At 45.4% G+C, this 19,205-nt stretch overlaps 1 protein-coding gene and 1 long non-coding RNA gene across 12 annotated transcripts in view; both read left to right on the top strand.

Annotated features, from left to right (window-relative positions):
* DAGLA (diacylglycerol lipase alpha) overlaps positions 1-11,913 on the top strand; it is an 88,610-nt gene extending 76,697 nt beyond the window's left edge. For all 11 annotated transcript variants that reach the window (XM_082220843.1, XM_082220839.1, XM_082220837.1 and 8 more), the window contains 4 exons: positions 5,102-5,298; positions 6,282-6,411; positions 6,744-6,922; positions 7,137-11,913. In XM_082220843.1, coding sequence (XP_082076969.1) covers positions 5,102-5,298; positions 6,282-6,411; positions 6,744-6,922; positions 7,137-8,064 — 1,434 coding nt within the window. In that variant the 3' untranslated portion in view covers positions 8,065-11,913. The remainder of the gene's footprint in view (positions 1-5,101; positions 5,299-6,281; positions 6,412-6,743; positions 6,923-7,136) is intronic.
* A 902-nt stretch (positions 11,914-12,815) lies between these two features.
* LOC309532043 lies at positions 12,816-18,924 on the top strand. The gene is made up of 2 exons (XR_014219544.1): positions 12,816-17,161; positions 18,587-18,924. It is a non-coding gene; the product is annotated as an uncharacterized lncRNA (long non-coding RNA).
* Positions 18,925-19,205: the final 281 nt, after the last annotated feature.

Here is a 19,205-nt window from a genome sequence, read left to right as displayed (position 1 = left end):
AACTCTTCTTCTTCGTCGGTGGTGGCGAAGTATTCCCTCCGGAACCTCGCCACTGGCTGGGGTTTCCGAGGGAATCTCTGATGAAAAGTTTCAATCAAAACCTCGTCATCTACATCCTCTGCCCTGACCCAGGTGTTTTCCGACTCCGGCTCCCCTTCCCACATTACCAAATACTCTACTTGCTCTCCCCTCCACCTGGAATCGAGAATCTCCGCTACATGGTAGCTGTGTTCTTTTTCCTCCATAGCTGGTCCCCTATTGACCCTCCCCTCTCTGTCCCCTATATACGGTGACAGCAATGATCTGTGGAACACTGGGTGCAACTTCATGTGGTTCGGTAACCGGAGTCTGAAAGCCACTGGGTTGACCTGTTGCGTGACTTCAAATGGGCCCAGCCTTTTGGGTCTTAACTTCTTACAACCTCCTTTAAATGGTAACCCTTGGGTGGACAACCACACCTGGTCCCCCACCCTAATGCTTTCTCCTTCCCTTCTGGTTTTGTCTGCCTGCCTCTTATATTCCTCCTTCGCCCTGTTTAAATTAAGTTGGAGCTGGCGATGGATCGCTTCCATTTCTTCAACGAACTGTTCTGCGGCTGGAACGCTCCAGTTCTCCCCCTCCCCCCCTGGGAAGGCTCGGGGATGACACCCGTGATTGGCCAAAAAAGGGCTCATTCCCGTGGACACGTTCTCCGCATTGTTATAGGCAAATTCTGCCAACGCCAGCTTCTCCACCCAATCATTCTCTCTGTCATTCACATAACACCTCAAATATTGCTGGAGGACACCATTAGCTCTTTCCGCCTGCCCGTTGGTTTCTGGATGGCGGGCCGTGGAAAAATTCACCTCTACATGCAATAAGCTCATGAGCTTCCTCCAGAACCTGGAAGTAAATTGTTTCCCTCGGTCCGAAACCACCCTCAAGGGGGCACCATGCAATCTAAACACATTTTCCACAAACAATTTAGCGGTTTCTTCTGCTGTGACCGCATGTGAGCAGGCTATAAAGTGGGCCATCTTGGTTAACAGGTCTACCACAACCATAATGGCTGTCTTCCCTTTGGACCTGGGCAGATCAGTCATAAAATCTATTGCCACTGCCTCCCATGGTCTTTCCGGCGTGGGTAGTGGTTCTAATAAACCTGCCGGTGCCCGCCTCTCCCCCTTGGCTCGTTGACATCGGTCACACCCTCTCACATACTCCCTCACATCTTCCCTGACCTTGGGCCACCAGAATTCCCTGGTAACCAGCCACATGGTTTTGTGTTGCCCAAAATGCCCTGCTGTGGGGCTATCGTGCAGTTGCTTGAGTACCTTTTCCCTCAATTCTCCTTCAGGTACGTATAACGCTCCCTTGTAGTACAACGCCCCGTTTCTCTCCTCAAACCCCCCGGGTTTGTCTCCCTCCCTCCTGAGACTCCTGAGTTTGTCCTGGGCATATTCATCCTGCACCGTTCCCTCTATCAGTTCCCTTAGCCCCACCAATGCCGCCCCACACACCCAGCGGTCCTCGGGAATGACATGGGTCTCTTCGGGTGCACCCTCTCCCTCCAAATATTCAGGTTTGCGTGAGAGAGCGTCCGCCCTAACGTTCTCCGGGCCTGGTACGTAACAAATCTCAAAGTTAAATTTGGAGAACTCCTGGGCCCATCTCAACTGCCGTTGGTTGAGCACTCGCGCAGTTCTCCAATACTCTAGATTCTTATGGTCCGTGCGCACTTGCACCTTCTGTTGTGCACCAATTAGTAGGTGCCTCCATCTCCGGAAGGCCTCATAAATCGCAAGAAGTTCCCGGTCGTACACCGTGTAGTTTCTCTCAGATTTGTTCAGCTTTCGCGAAAAGAAGGCACACGGTCGCCACTCGGACCCCTCCTTCCCCGGCTGCAGAAGAAGCACCGCCCCTATGGCTCTGTCAGAAGCGTCTGTTTCGACCCTCAGCTTTTTTTGTAAATCCACATGTAGAAGTTGTTCGTCAGAGGCGAAGGCCTTTTTCAGTTCCTCAAACGCTCGCTCCGCCTCCCCCGTCCAAACAAACTTCTTTTTGCTGCTGAGACAGTCCGTGATGGGCGCCGTCAGGTGAGCGAAGTTTCGGATGAACTTACGATAAAAGTTTCCAAACCCTAGGAACCTCTGCACATCCTTCTTAGTCTTGGGTGTTTTCCATTCCAGCACCGCTTGAACCTTGCCGGGGTCCATGGCCAACCCCTTGTCTGACAAGCGGTACCCCAGGAATTCCACCTCCTTGGTATGAAACTGACACTTCTCCAGTTTCACCCACAGTCTGTTGGCTTGCAGCCTGCTCAACACTTCTCTGACGTCTCTCACATGTTGCTCCTCATTCTCCGAATACACCAACACGTCATCTAAGAAGGCCACGCAATTCTTGTAGAGCAAAGGCCCCAGTACATGGTTCATAAAGGCTTGAAAACACGCGGAGCCTGCTTGTAATCCAAAAGGCATAACGAGATATTCAAATGCCCCCAAAGGGGTGAACATGGTGGTCTTCCATTCATCCCCTTTCCTTATACGTATCAGGTTGTACGCCCCCCTTAGGTCCAGCTTTGTAAAAATCTTTCCTTTTCGTACCCTGGTCAAAATATCATCAATCCTGGGCATAGGAAAAGCCACCGGCTCTGTCACTGCATTTAGGGCCCGAAAGTCACATACCAGCCTCGGCTTGTCCGTGTTTTTTTTATCCACAAAAAACACTGGGCTACCCCCCGCTGCCTTGGACTCTCTGATGAAGCCTCTCTTCAGGTTCTTGTCAATGAACGCTCGCAACTCCTGCATCTCCCTGTCTGACATGGCATACAACCTGCCTACAGGAAGCTGTGCTCCAGGGAGTAAATTGATCTGGCAATCAAAGGGCCTATGCGGGGGTAGTTGGTCAGCTTCCTTCTCGCTGAACACGTCGCTGAGATCAGCATACTGTGATGGCACCTTCCCCTTCTCCATCACTTCCGTCCCTGCTAGGGTGGCTTGGGCCCCTGCTGACCCCTTTTCCCCCCTGCAGTGTTCTAAGCAATGTGCGGAACCGAAGGAAACCACTCTTTGATGCCAGCCCACCAGCGGATCATGTAGGGCTAGCCAGCTCATTCCCAAAATAATGGGAGCGCCTCCCAAGGTGGCCACATTAAACGCTATCAGTTCTGTGTGCCTTGCCACCCTCATTATCATTGGGATGGTCTGCAAGCTGACGCCTCCTCCCAACAGTTCTCTGCCATCGATCGTGGTCACCTGCAGGGGGTTGCTTAAGGGGATAGTCTGTATCTGGTGTTCAGCAGCAAACTCCTTGCTCATGAAATTGCAGGAGCTGCCTGAGTCCAACAGCGCCTTTATTTTTAGGGGGTGTCCATTTTGCAACTCTAGCGACACTTCAATCACTAGAGCAGGTCGAGGAGCTTCTGGCACTGGCACTTGGGGAAGGGGCACTTTCACTGCTCTTTGGCCTGGCTGCAGTGCCCTGCTGGCAACCAGGCGTTGGCTTTTACCTGCTCCGTTTCTCCCTGCTCTTCCCCCTCAACAGTTCCCACCATCCCTTGCCATTCCTTCCTCTGGGGGCAGACTCTGGCAAAGTGGCCTGGCTGTTGGCAGAGATAGCATTTCCGGGGTCCCTTTCCCTCCTTCTTCGCCCCCTCACTGGGCTTTGAAACTGCGCGCGCGCGGGCTGTTCCGATTTCCATCGGCTCTGCCGGCGGGAAAGCTGGCTCAGGAATGTCTGGAATGCGTAACTCCTTCCAACGTTCCCCTCTCCCTTCCCGCCTCTCCAAGGCTCTTGCCTCCTGGCGCGCTCCAATGGTCAGCGCAGATTTGGTCAGCTGATCCATAGACACCGCCCTGGGGCTCCTGGCCAGCTCGTCTTTCACAGCTGAAGAAAGACCTTCTTCAAATAGCATCTGAATGGGTGCTGCCGATAAATCCCACCCCAATCTGTGAATCAGCATGGTAAATTCAGTCCAGTACTCACGGACAGATCTGCTTCCCTGCTTGCAAGCCATTAGCTGTCTGCGCACTACCCCCTCCTCCATATCGCTGGAGAACATGATATCCATTGCACGAAAGAATTTCATAGTGTCCTTCAGGATATCGTTGTGCGTTGCCATCAGGGGTCGAACCCAATCTCGCGCCCCCTTCTCAAGATGCCCAATTACGAAAGCAACTCGGGATTCCTCATCAGGGAACTCATCAAACTGCACATTCAGGGCATATTGCATTTCAGTCCTAAAGGCATGGTAATCCTTGGGGTCCCCCCCAAACTTCTGCACTAATCCTGGTACCTTTCTGGGGAACTGAGTGGTTCTCCCCTTCTTGTCTGCATCTTGAGCCCTCCTCTCCTCGAGCCTCGCCGTCTGCAGCGCAAGTTGGACCTCCAATGCTCGGCATCTGTCTTCCAAGCTTGGACCAGCTCCACCCCCTGCGGCTCCGGCTCCTGCTGGGTCGCTCATGATGCCTTCTCCTGCACAGGCAGCGTACAGAGACTGTCGGACTGCTATCAGGGGATGATTAGCTGCTTGTGCTTAAAATAGTGCCCCTTCAGAGTTTGTGCGACCCCACAAACCTCTGTGTGTGACAGAGCTCCTCAGACATGTCTGCTCTAGTCACTTGTAGAGTCCGACAGTGGCTGTCTGCGGAAGCGCTTCCAGCAAAGAAGTTCCTTAACGGAAACGCGTCTCCTGGACTCACGACGTGACAGCTTCCGGCGAAGCATAGGTCTCCCTGCAGTTGCTTCTGACACCTCCCCGCTATTTTCGCTCGAAGTGTCTCTCACCCCTTTCTCTCCCCTGCTGCTTCCTGCCTGGGCTGCTGCGTCTCTCTCAGCATTACTGAGATCCTCCTCCAGAGACCCCGCGCTCCCCCTGCTGGTCCCTGCTTTGGCTGTTGACTCTCTCCCAGCCTCTGGGAGCCCTACCACGTCCCTTTCCTCCGATGTCAGTTCCCTGACAGGAACACAATGCATTTTTTAAAAAAACAACAACAATCAGCCCAAATGTGAACTTTTCTCAACTTTTCCCCTTTGTACCGTGATATAATGTCAGCACTTCAGCCTTGCACTTAATTGCATTACTTCAGAGTCCTCCTTTCCTTTCTCTTTCCTTGGACAGTGGAGAATCATTGTGGGTGCCACAAAATGCATTCCCAAGTCTGAGCTCCCTGAAGAGCAAGAAGTGAATTCAGTAACCAGTCACCGCCTCTGGACCCATCCTAGTGACTTAACCATCGCCCTGTCAGCAAGCACACCACTCTATCCTCCTGGGCGCATCATTCATGTTGTTCACAATCATCCTGCTGAACAGTGCTGGTGGGTAGAGCTGGGAATAATATTCAGCAAACTGTTTGATGGGCTTTCTTGGTGGCCAGGGTGGGGTGGTGGTGGTGGTGATCTTATTTTCTGAGAGTTTCTAAATTGTAATTTTGGTGGCAACTTTACTGATAGTGCAGCACATATGGATATTATTAAATTTCCCCCATGAGAACTCCAGTTTGGTTTTACGTGCTCTGCATTTATCCCATAGTACCAGCCGTGGTGGGTGGAAATTGCTGGGGTCTTCAGCTGTCACCTCCCCCCCCCAACCAAAAAGCAAAGCCACCCAGGAACAAAGGATGGTTTACATCTGGGTGTGAGACTAATTGACCCAAACTGAGAAGACAATCACTAAACAAAAGGTTAGGCCAGGTAGTTCACTGCAGTCAGTGAGTATTTCATCAAGGATAAACTATTAATATTAAAAAACCGCTAGGTATGCATTTACATGCAGCTAGTTTTGTTTGCCTGGTCTGCTGAATGTAACATTCCAAGCTATAGAATAAAAAAATGGGAAATGCAGCTGAGCATTAGAATGACAAAATTATGTAATAACCAGGTACTCTTGATGACATTTTAACCTTGGGAATATAGCCATGATACCAAGGTATCAGCAAAAGTCTGTGGCTTTATTCTCTTGACAGTTTAGTTCCTGCCTGAAATGGTATTTAGTAGAGGAGCACTGTAGTGGGGATAGAGATGGATGACAGGAGATAACTGCTTGAGTCTTGTTTGCTTCTGTTCATTTCATAATGTCAGTTAATTGTGCAGGACAAGATGTGATATGAATGCTTCTGCCTTAGAATATGGGCCTGAAAGAACTGCCTTTGTGTTCTGTTATTCATTTGGGTCCTTAGAGTGATGTCCCCTACACCCAGCCCTACTGTATGTCCCAGTGTTTTTTCTCTGGGGTCATCATTCCTTCCCCCTCTAATTTGCTTGCTTTCCCATGACTGTGCCTTTCTTGACTTTCCCCCCAGCTGCTGTGATCAGGAGGAACCCACATACTTTGCCATTTGGGGAGACAACAAAGCATTTAATGAAGTGATAATTTCCCCAGCAATGCTACACGAACACCTGCCTTATGTTGTCATGGAGGGTCTTAACAAGGTAATAATGGGCATTATTGGGGGAGGTACCAGAGGGGATAGAAGACGAACCAAAAAGTTTGTGCTGAACATCTGAACAAACTGATTCACGGATGAAGAAAAGGACAGACATTATGATGAAGGGATTGTGTATCCCGCAAAATGTAGTCCAGCAAAATGTGAGGCATATATACAAAAATTTTGTTGAAAATCAAAAGCACTGATATAACATGATGCTGCGATCCATTTTAGGCATGCTGTGGGACATTTGACTTTTATGTTAAAAGTCAAGGTGAGGTTAGGTTGGAAATGATAACTGAAGAAAACTATTCTCTACCAATTTATTTTGCACAGGTACTGGAGAATTATAACAAAGGCAAAACAGCCTTGCTTTCTGCAGCCAAAGTGATGGTGAGTCCTACAGAAGTGGACCTCAACCCGGAGTTAATCTTCCAGAATCAGCCTCTGCCTAGGCCTTCTGTGCAGATTGGAATTGGAGACATAGTAGTGGACAGAAGGAACAGCAGCACTAAGTAAGGATGTGGCTCTGATTTTTCTAGAAAGATCTACTAAAGACCCCTGATGGACGTATTCCTTCCTGCTATGTGATAACTGCTGTGGTGTTGGTGGATATCGTGATGTCATAAATGAGGAGTTGTATCTGCAGTGTTCTCTTCTGTGGCTTGTTCCAAGAGATCATAGCGTAGCCTTGTATTAGTCTCATATTTTTGTCTTCTCCTTTTGCAGGAGTAAGGCTCACTCTGAAATCAGTTTGGAAGGGTTTTATGAGACCAAGCTTCTATCTCCAGTACAGAAGGATCCTGTGGAGCTGCTGCTTCTAGATACCAAGGAACGCCTGTCTGTTGAACTGCAGGACCGGCGTGCTCCTCTTGCTACAATGGAGAGCCTGTCGGATAATGAATCCATCTACAGCTTTGATTCAAGGCGTTCCTCTGGTTTTCGTAGCATCCGCGGCTCACCCAGCCTCCATGCAGTCATGGAGAAAGATGAGACTCACTGTTTTTATATCGACCCAGCAATCCCTGAGGAAAACCCCTCCCTCAGCTCACGGACAGAGCTGCTTGCTGCTGACAGCCTCTCCAAACACTCCCAGGAGACTCAGCCTCCTGAGGCCCTGCACAACAGTGGAGACACCACTCCTCAGCGGCGTGGCAGTGACGGCGGTGCTGGCAGCGATGCAGACCACGTTTCCTTCACTGCTCAGGAGGAACTGACCCTCCAGAACGGGAGGCTCAGTGATGACCCCAGTCCGCAAGTGTTGGAGTTTGCCGAGTTTATAGACAGCCTCTTTAATCTGGACAGCAAAAGCAGCTCCTTCCAGGACATCTACTGCATGATGGTATCGGACAGCACTAGTGATTTTGCTGAGATGCCCAAGTCTGTCAGTGATCAGGAGATCCTGCTAAGAGCACAGTATGAGCCCAACTTAGTCCCAAAGCCCCCCAGGTTATTTGCGGGCTCAACAGATCCCTCCTCAGGCATATCAGTTTCCCCTTCTTTCCCTCTGAGTTCTTCTGGAGAGCTTATGGACCTCACTCCTACAGGCATGAGTAGCCAGGAATGTCTGGCCACTGACAAAATCCGGACTTCCACTCCCACTGGCAATATGACCAGCCCTGCCAAACAAGAGGACTGCATGATCTCAGCCCTCTAGTGTAGGAGAGAAGGGCCCAAATAGCCAATCCCATGCTTTGAGTCATGGGATAAAACGTGGAGGACCTGGTCACTGGGCAGGTGAGAGTTGTGGAAGATGCATGGGGAACGGTGGCATTCTTTCCTAGGTGCTTTGTTAATGGCGCCACAGTGGAGGTCAGCACGAAGGATGCCACAATGTGGTTTGTGTTCTTTAGTTAGGGAGAAAATCACTGCCTAACGCAGCCTGCTGCTTTTTGAGGACCTTGTTCACTGAAGTTAGATGACTGGTTTCCCTACCTCAGCATATTTCTTTTAAGGAGGAGGCAGGATCTCTGCCTTTCCTGCTGAAATTAGGAAGTTACTGTCCACAGGCTAGAGGACCAGAGCTACATAAGCTGAGGGGTCAGATAATGTCCTTGGAATTGTGTCTGAATCAAGGAGATTGTGACTTTGGGCCCTATTGCACTAGCGTATCATGTTTGACTCAAGCACCTGTCCATCATTGTCATCATTGTGATTTTTTTTAAAAAAATAATCAGACACACTCTCCTGTTTTATAGCCATTAAGGCTGTGTTCCAGAGGAATGCAGTCCCTCCACTCCCGATCCTGACAGTGCAGTGAAAATTGGGCCGGGGCTCGGGTGTTTTGCTCCCCTGATTAGCTCTGTGTTCAGTGATAACCAGACTTCTTCTGAGAAGAAAGTACATGTACTGGAGGGTGGGGCAGGGGGGATGAGAGGTATTTTGGGTCTCACAGCATTGCACAGCTCCCCAGATCACTATGAACTAGGGACAATCTTGCTTTATCTGACAGAATTTCCATCTCTATTTGCATGAATCAATTGGTTTAAACTAGCTTTTGGCTTGCCAGTGCCCTATATTATTCCCCAAAACATAATGGTGCCCAGAGCCAGTCTGTCCCCATTCCTGATCTTGCATTCACTGGCAGCATCACGTAAGGTCAATGGTGGTCTGTCCCTGAGTTCAGGGAAAAGATGGACTTACCGGTATGTTGTGCATTGAAGTCTCATGTATGTTTACAAAGCTACTAAGCATTTTGGGGAGGTAGTTACTAAGTGTATGAGAAACACCTACCTGAGTGGGACAAATGTTCTCTCTGCATTCCCATCTCTCTCTCAACTTGGGTCCTTAAGAAGCATTGTTATTACAAATCCTTCTTAGAAAGTAATGATGGGTGATAGGATTAACCCTGTTCATATGCATTCCTTCAGCCACTCTACAATCAGGGGCTTATCAGCATCACCCAACTACACATCAGAACAGCTTACAACATTGCATCTCAGCCACTAGATCTTCTCACAACAACATGGCGGCACTGTGTAAAATTGCAAGTATTTTCTAGTGATGAAACTTAGGAGTGAAATAATTTTAATGTAGGAGGTTAAGCATATTGTGACCTACAAGTCATATCATACCGGAATGTAGCATTAATGTGAAAGAACAACTCTTACCATAGGCCTCTTCAGCATGCAGCCTCGTATGCCATACACAGCATATGACCCATGCATGGCAACCCAGAAGGTACTTGGCACATTCCCTGAGGTTGCGGCCTCAGGTCCCCAAGCAGGCTGCCAGAACAAAGGGCACCCTGAAGGTTCTGGCAAGCTCTAGCCACTTGTGCCTCTTTGTGGTTTAAAGGCTGCTTGTTTGGAAGAACTGGAAACGAGTGGGAGAATTTCCAGTTTTCTTGGTGACTACTAGCACAATCCTGTATGTGTCTACTTGGAAGTAAGTCCCACTGAGCTCAGTGGTCCTTGTTGCCAGCTAAGTGAGTACAGGGTTGCAGCCTTAGTTTTGTTTCCTATGGAGGTTCTAGGGACTCGTTTGCCTTTCATGTTTTAACACTCCTTTGTATGCTAGCTTGGAAACCAGTCCCCATTGAACTCCGCAGGACTTTTCCTTCTGAATAAACTTGCATAGGATAGGACTGCAAATACATGGGTGTAAGATAGTACACCCGCATAACATTAAATGATTCTGCAATATGCAGGGCAATTGTGAATTGGGGCCTAATGCTAGTGGTCAACATGACAGAAGAGTAAATCCCCCCTTTCTACCCTGAAACAATTTTTCATTGGAAGTGCAGAAGGTTTTTATTGATAAAATTCCAGTTTTCAAACCATTAATCTTAATGATTTAGGCTTGAGCCAATCTGTCTTAATAATTTAGCTCTTCAGTGTTCCCATTTTTTCAATAGCAGCTGTATTGGTTCATGTTAGTTGACTAAGGCTACTGTAAACCAGAACTAGACTGATAAAATATGTTTCTTTAAGGAAGACACAGCAGGAATATATAGTTCTGGGACAAAGCATATAATAAACTGCATGGTTTATGAGGATCTTTTGGGATGCAGCGGTGTTGCAGAGCTTAAGCTGCAGGTACTTACAGCAGGTTAAGCTCACCAAACTGGACAGGCTGCTTGAGCAGCTGATGCCACTCCAATCAGTCTGCCAATCTTGAGGAGCACTGCCTTGTGAATCAAGCTATGATTCAGTGCAAATACTTAGCACCTAGAGAGCGCTTTAAACTTCAAAGCACTTTACAAATAGAAAAGAAGGAAGCTTCCCAGCTCTTGTGGGTCATGGGAATGTAGGGGGGAGGGAAGGGTGTCTGTGCGTGCAGCATATCTACTGTATGAATCTGAAAATCTGCGAAGGTGGAGAGCAGGCAGTTTCCTGCCTTAGGACAAGGATGGCTAACTATTGGCCCTCCAGATTGTGTTGGACTACATCATCCCTGACTGTTGGTCATGCTGGTTGGGGCTGATGAAGGGCCACAGGTCCCCCACCCCTGCCTGAGATGATTATTTTAGGCTTGGAGAGCCAGGTTGAGAGGCTGTTGATACAGCTTTGCTTGGAGAAGGTTTCAATATGTTCATTTGGTGGTGATCAGATTGTGAATGATGCAACAAGCTATTGCACTACAATGTTGTGCCTGACCGGAGCACCAGTTCATTGTCATTTTCATGGGTTTTGTTACTTTTTAAAGCTGTTTGATTGTATCCCAAGAGTGTTTGTTATCCTCTTCCTTGTCACTGGTAGCAGGAATCAGACTGTCTTAACTGTGTTTGTCCCAGATTGTCTGTGCTTTTTGTGACTGTTGGGCTTCTGCCTGGAAGAAGGAAAATACACAGATTCAGGTGTATCAAATGCTTGCACTCAGCAGGAGAGGCAAGTATAAAAATGGGAGTTGAGTTTATTTACTGCATTACATTACAGCATCTTATTTGTCTTTTTTTTCTTGAAAAAATGGGTCTTCTAGCACTTAATTTGTTTTACACTAAAAAGGCCAATGACTACACCAACACTCCACAAGTACACCTTTATTTATTTATTTTTAGCATACCCATATCCCTTGTAGTTATAGGAAAGAACTAGAAAACGCCATACTACTGACACACATACTGAGTTTCTATTGAGTTTCACCCCTGAAACATGTTGGTACCTATTTCATGCACACTGCATCCTGCTTGTGCGCTGATAAATTGGTTTTCCAACTCTTCTACCTGGCTTTAAAAGCTCCTTCATGGCTTTGCCTCTGGGCTTCATCCCCAAGCTGCTGTGTCCTCTCCCTGCTTATTCAGCACCTTGGGTGTTTAGACTGTCCTTTGAAAACTATCTAGAACTTCAATATGCAATCGGTTCAGTGCTAGGAATGTATCTGAAGCAATAGCCATTAACTGAGCAGTTCCTAGTTGTAGCAAAATCACTGCAACCCTTTTACTCACCCAGCATCAGTGGGCTAGTAGATTTTGGGTGGAATTGCACACTCCGCTGAAGCTTTAGAGCAGATGCAGTGAATTAATTCACACTCCCAGGCAGGTTTTCGTTCACTTTAAAAACTAAAATAGGTGATCAAAGGCCCCATATAGATGCTGATGCAGCTTTGCCAAAGATGCCCTAACAAAAGATTTCTCCCAGCTGGGAGAAATACTTCTCTTACTAGCAGGGCGACTAATGATGAGCACTTTCATTCTTTTCCAACAGAGGGTACTTTCAAACTTTCCCAAATACACATACAATGCCATGTCAGTCCTTTTAAGTGCTTTTGGGCTGAGACATGCGTTGAATTTGGGGAGTGGGAACTGAAAACCAGAACCTCTGGTAATAGCTTTTATAAGTTCTCTCCTTTTCAACTCTGTTTGGCACTTCCTATTTAATTCTGCTCGGTACCTTTTCCTTACTTGATTATCCTGTTGATAAATATGTTACATCTCCTATGTCTCCAACATTTCATCCTGGTTAGCACAGGCTGCATCTCATTGCTGCAAAAGGTTGTCTAACCTTCTCCACATTTCAAAGCTATGGACTTCGTCCAGTGGAATGCTAACATTGCAGGGATGCTGTGTTTCCCCAGTACTCAAGACTTCAGCATTTTGTGCTTGGGAAATGTGATTCTTCTCCCAGCTAGATATTTATAGTTATTTTGATTGCCACATGAAATGTGGTTGCATGAGTTTCATATATATGTATGGCCGGGATGTCCTACTGGTAGATCACGGTCGATCTCTGGCTCCCTTTCCTTAGTGTTGCTAAAACTGACTCCTGCCCTGCCCCCTCACCCTGCCCTCCATTGTTGTATGATCTCTGGAAGGGAAGACAGAGCTTTCTCTGTGCTGCTGTTTTGATCCATCGCAATCTTTTTGTGAGTGACTTTACCCCTTCTTTTTTTAGTGAGGGGCTTTTCTCCTCCCTAAAAAAAGCTCAACAAAATTGAGCTGAACCCCCCAAAAAGCTGGTAGATGCAGTCTCTTGAGAGTTGGCCACCCCTGATGTATGGAATAGTACCTATGAAAAACACACTGTTTCCTCTTAGCATAATTTTAAGTACTTATGGTGTTACACACACACACACACACACACACACACACACACAGTCTGCAGCTCACTACTGGAGCAATCATCTGGCTGTTTTTTGTTCAAAAACAAGCTAGCACTAAATCATTCAAACAGTCCTGCTTGCCTAAAAGGAGTGGTGGCAACAACTTGGATGTCCCTTCACCCAATATGTGAGGGTAGGATGTATGTGCCATTGAAGCAGAATTGGACCTAGCCCACATATAGTGCTATAGATGAAATCCTACATATCTGATCATCTGAAGCTGCCTTATACTTAGACTATTGTTCCATCCAGCCCAGTATGGTTTACTCTAGCAGAGGCAGATTTAGGGGAGTGTGACCAGCTTATTTATATCTTCGGTCTTCCATGTTGTTGTTTTGCAGAATGAAGTGGTAGGGATCTTTTCATGGAGACAAAAATGCACCCATCACTCAGTGGGGAATCACATGTTTTGCATACAGAAGGTTCCAGATTCAATTCCAGCCTTCCTGAAAAACTTGTGGAACTGTTGCCTCTTAGTGTAAGACAGTGATGGGTGAATAGTCTGACTCAGTATAAGGCAGCTGTTAATCTGATTTTCATTCAGGATTACAGTGCATGATTTCGTTTAGTTTTTCAAATCTGAGAAGCTGTTCATAAAGAATTGTGGTATATACAAAGTAAAGCTACCACATGTTCAAGTAGAAGATTCTCCTATTATGGCACTGTTATCCAATGAGAGTTAAAGAAAGATCTGTGAGAACTAGATTCAAGGCCCATATTAGTCAGCTTGTGCTCTGTGTCTCACTCACATCTGTAAAATGGAAAACAGTGACTGTGTCACATGATGATTGTAATGAATTAGAATGGTCTAGAAGTACAGGCAGCTCCCCACTTACGTGGCGGTTACATCCCAGGATACCACACATATATGTGAAATCATGTATAGTGGGGAACACCATCCTAAAAGCCTGTAAATGCCCTTTAAACCTTTGGAAACCACTGAAAACCCTTTAAAAAACCAGCAGCACTTTCCAGACTGGCATGAATGGTAGCAATGGCTCTCAGTCTTCACTGCTGGAGGACGATGTGGGAAGAATGGCAAGGGTGTGTATGTAAAGACCAGTGCCCCCATGTGCTTGGCTGTGGGTCATATTCACTTGCTGCTGATGGCACTGCTCTTTTTGCGCCATTTTTGCACTCTCCCCCACTCTTTTCAGGCCATTTTTGCACTTTCTGTGCCTTTTTGCAGTTTAAATCAAGTTATTTAATTATTTCCCAGCACTGCACATATATACGGTCACACATGAGTCGAACGTGCGTAAGTGGGGAGATGCCTGTATTAATAGTTTTCAAGTAGCTGTTTCTGGGGGCTAGTACTATTTCACCGATGCCAGGGTTGCCATATTTCAAGAGGTAAAAATCTGGACACAAAAAGTTGTTGCGCTTTTTTAGGGCAATAGCCCCTCTGCCAGCACCAGAACCAAGCCTGAACCAGAGCACAGGCTGCCCTAGCTGCCTGAACCAGAGCCACCAGTGCACACACACTTTCCTTTTTTTAACCAAATCCAGGACATTTGCTTTAAAATGTAAAATCCCCCCCCCCCGGATGGGCATGCAGGGCTCCCAAAACAGGACATATCCAGGAATTCCTAGACATATGGCAACCCTAGGTATACGTAATGGCATTTCCATCTTTGGTCTCTCACCATATTTCATGTCTGATACATTTCTTTTTAGCCATAGTTCATTGTGCAGAGGGTTGGGGCATTGAGCTTCCCATTATATAAATTGCAGCCATGTAGTATCATACTCACTCAACAGGATAACATCATTTCATTGGGAGATCAAGAAGAAAACAGTGAACAAAATACTGAATGTGACGAAACCCAAGTTACTTTAGACAGTACCCAACTGTTCTTGAGCTCACTGCTGCCTTGCTATTTGTGTTGTTTTCTCTTGTTTCCCATACTTCCGTTGTGCCTTTGTTTGTTAGTTTGAGATGCAAGGAAAGGACACAGTGTCAAGTGCTTTCATTCTTTTCTCTCCTTGTACTGTCATGTTGCTTCTCTTGTTATGTGAAGGAGATACGTCCTCATCTTCCATGATGTTAGGCTTTGCCAAATTTCCCAAGTGTCCTCTCCTCCTTCAGGTTGTCTTAACAAGTGCCAATAGCAATGCCTCATTTGTCTAAAGCAGGCTTTCCCCAGTACCAGTGGCATATATAGAAGTCATCCTATTGGATGAGATTGTTGACTATCTTAATTGGTAATCTGTGCGAGTGAGGGAGCAAGCCAGAAAGCAGCATGTAGAAGAAGTGAGACCATGCAATACATGTATACGCATTATTGCAAAGCATATCTAGAACTTCCATAGTCCAACCCTGATGTTTGGTAGCAGTTTTCCTTGAAAACAGGAAAGCTGACTGTGTTTGATAAGGGTTCGTAATGAAATAAACTTCACCTGAATAGTACTGCAGTGAGTTTTGGAGCAATTGCCTCATTGAGAGAAGACATTTGTACCAGGGTATTAGAAATTTCCCCTTCTTTGCTCCCCGTGTTTCAGTTATCCATGAAGAATGACTGGGCCCTTTGTTGTCTAACTCTTTTTGTTTTTAGCATAAGGGAGTTCATTTTTCATGCCTCTGGAGAAACTAGACAATTAGACAATGTCTGACATAATTTTTGGGGGGGAAATGCATTTATTGGGGCTTTGTGTATCTCTTATTTATCACAACATATCTGAGGCCCAGATGTTCAAGATCCTGAGTTTCTGCTGCATAGGATGCTACTGAAGGGATTCCTCCCAGTCCCAGGCACCATGTTAGCATTCAGACTGACTTACTGGTACTTAACTGCATGGTCTGTCATGTATTTGCCTGGTTTGGATGTGTCGTGAGTCCAATGCTATCACACAGGAGATGCAATTGATAAAGCACTACCACACACATTACCATTAACGTTCATATCAGCATGTCAGAGGTGCCTGCTGGCGGACACTACCTTGCAGATTATCTAAGAACATGATGTAGTAGCCTGCCCTTATTTGTCACTCCCAAACTGCTCAAATTCTAGGGGGAAAGGTCATTTTAAAATCCTGTATCCCAGTTCTGATGGTCACCTTTATTGAATGGTATTTATCAACCACTTATAGATGGTCAGATGGTGCCTTCAGAATGCTGGGCATGATGAGAGGGATGTTGTTGTCTTTTAGAATCCTTTCAATTAGCTTGAATTTACATTGGTACATCTGTAATCTTAACTACCTGCTTGCCCTCTGGAGTAATATGTAGGGGGCAACAGCCCAGGTAGTGTTATCTTTACCCTAATATGCTCACTTTCCTTGTTATTCGAGTGGAACACACTTAAATGTGGAATCAGTGTTGTGGAGCACTCAATTTTGTCTTAAGAAATCTTGGGCTCTTGCCTATATGAGGGGCATTACCAACTTTAATTTTATTTTGTTATTCTGCAAGGTTTGTGTACAGAAAACTACTTTCCTTCCTTTTCTTTCTACAGCAGTCTCTCTGTATGAAAGCCTCACTGCTTGTATCCTTTTCCCTTTTTTATCCCTCTTGCTGGAGCACATTGGAGCCAGGCATTTACCAGTGGATTCCAGCTTCTTGATTTATTTAAATCGGAATCTTCCCTTTTGTGGGAGAAAAGTGAGAAGTCTCCACCTAATGCCTTTGATCCTGATGTCCTCCAGTTCCCATTCATGGATTCTAAAAGCCTTTGTATGCAATCACTGGAGAGGCAGCCAAGAGTCTGTGCATTGCCGTTTCTTGCAAAACCACTCATTTACCCCTTCCAGGAATGCTAACTGTTGGATCCCTGCTCTGATTTGCCCCAGCATGGAGGCTGTAGGGGACTCTGAGCACCCTACATGTGCCATTCTCATGTGACTTTTTTACTTATGTATGAAAGATATTAACTAAGATTGCTGTAAAGAAAGATACAAATTATTATAGCATATTATATAAATATATATGTATATAACAGTTCTGTACCTTGTTTACCTCAGTGTATGAAATGGTGGTTGAAGCACGGTTGGAATGTTTAACAGATCCCACTCCCTATATACCTTCAGAGCAGATGCACAGTTGGGCCTCTGCACTGTAGCAGAAGTTAAATCATTCCAAAAAGAGATGGTTAAAGAAAAAAAAAGAAACTGCGTATGATGCATCAAGCTGACTGTCCATCTAGTCTAGCGCTATGTGACAGCAGCCAACCAGGTACCTCTCAGTTAGGAGAAGCAGAGACAAAGGTAGCAGCCAGGTATGTTGTCATTAGGGCCCAGAAAAACGAACCAATTACTGGGTGTCAGAAGCCAGGAGGGTGACAGAACATGGAAAAAATGGTTGCCTTTGGATTGGCACAAACAGTATGTAATGTAGATGCAAACATTCACTGCCTGCCCCACAGATGAAACACCACCACAAAACTAACAGGCACACACACAACTGACAGTATCTGAGAAGAGGGCAAAGAATGTGTAAATAAGAAACAGTATTAAATTGCCTTTGCAGACTTCATTAAGTAAAATAAACTCAAAGCACATGGACCAGCCATTAATGGATAAAATGCCTAAAGCTATTTTAATGAGAAATAATGATGAGCCTAACCTGGAAATGGTAAAGTAAATGGACTACAACACAGAAATGAAGAGAGGCTGATGTGGAAAAACATGAAAACAAATTAATTTACATGCTGTAAGAAATTATTATTTAAAAAAGAATCCTGTTCTGAAAGGTAGTCAACAAACCCCTGGTGCAGTAGGCCAGTGACTATCACAATTAAAATGGCAGCACAATTTATTACAAATTTAATCTCTCATGATTAAAATAATAAACATGGGCATAGCTTAAAACTGTCAGACATCCAGGGCTGCAACTGGGTACTGAGAACAGGTATGTGTCTGGTAGCATATAAAAATGCCTTTTGTGAGCCAGGAAAATGTTAGGGTAAGTGTGTGCATATATTGTCCAATTTGAAGAAACATACTGAGTGAGTTGCTATAGTATAGCTTGACAGGAGCACACAAGTTGCTTCTTGCATCATGTTGCTGGGCATGCATACATGCCAGGGATTTGGAACAGGAGCCCAACACATAACAAACCCAAACGTAAAGTGTACTAAGGAAAACATACTTTGTAACCACTATTTTTATTTCATTTCATAAAATTTATACACCACTTGATTGTTAAAAAAAACCTCTCAAATCAGTTCACAAAAAGAAAACAAGAAAATCAAGAAAAATTCACAACCGTACTTTGAAATATACAAAGTTAAAAATACTAAAACATATTAAGTTACCTCAACTTTCTAAACATCTGGGCATGCTTGTCCAAACAATAATGTCTTCAGCAGACACTGGGAAAAGTTCAGTGAAGGGCGCCTGCTGAATCTCAACAGGCAGGGAGTTCCAAAGTGCAAGAAAGTGAAAATGGCTTTGTAAAATTAGCCAGTGTAGCTGCCTTAGCATCCCGTCAGGATAAAGCATTAGCAATACTAGCTGCTCACAATTTTGAGTAGTAGAATAGAAGCATATGTGGTTACTGATGTAGACAGGGAGTGATCATGGCGCTTAACCCTCTGGTAAGTAATTTCTGCATCTGCACAAGTACGAAGAAGGTATCTATATAGAATACTATTAATTTTTAAAGTATATTGCTAATATTTATAATCTGCCTTTCTCCCAAGGGTACCTTGGATAATCCACAAAACCGAAAGCACACTAAAGATAACAGGCACAAGTTTAATAAACACAATGCGCCTATTAACAGATCAGCAGCAAAGGAAAGACTAAGTACCAACATTCCACAATATGCAAATGGGTTTTTCACAAGGTCTGTTATGGAGCGATTGATGCAAAATGCTGAGAGGGATGGATCCATGGAACCATAAGTAAATTAGGTTTTTCTGTTTTAGTAACTCATTCCAGCAAGAGGGGATTAGCATGTTTTGATAAGTCGATGGATGATGCTAACTTGGCAAGTTGTCATTCTAGCTTTGCACATTAAAACTGCACTTTACACCAATTCTGATTTATTATGGTTCCCATTTTACATACTTGAATTGAGACTGGGCTATATTGAGAATGGATTCCAGTGAGTCTGTGGCTAAGCAGAATTTGAACAGTGTCTAAATCACACACACTGGCCAATGGATTTACCTGGAAATCAAGCCCAGACAGAATATCCTGTAAAAATGATATCATTAAAATATGGCTGTCATCATTGGACATATGCTTATTTTCACAAGGCTACTGGATTTTCCAGTGTTCTCCTTTGGCTGCTGTGGTCCTGTGATTCATCAAGCC

Source organism: Podarcis vaucheri, assembly GCF_965113315.1.
Source record: "Podarcis vaucheri genome assembly, chromosome: 1".
Taxonomy (NCBI): Eukaryota; Metazoa; Chordata; class Lepidosauria; order Squamata; family Lacertidae; genus Podarcis; species Podarcis vaucheri.
Note: the sequence above shows the minus strand (reverse complement) of the source record. Positions and strands in the feature narration are given on the sequence as shown.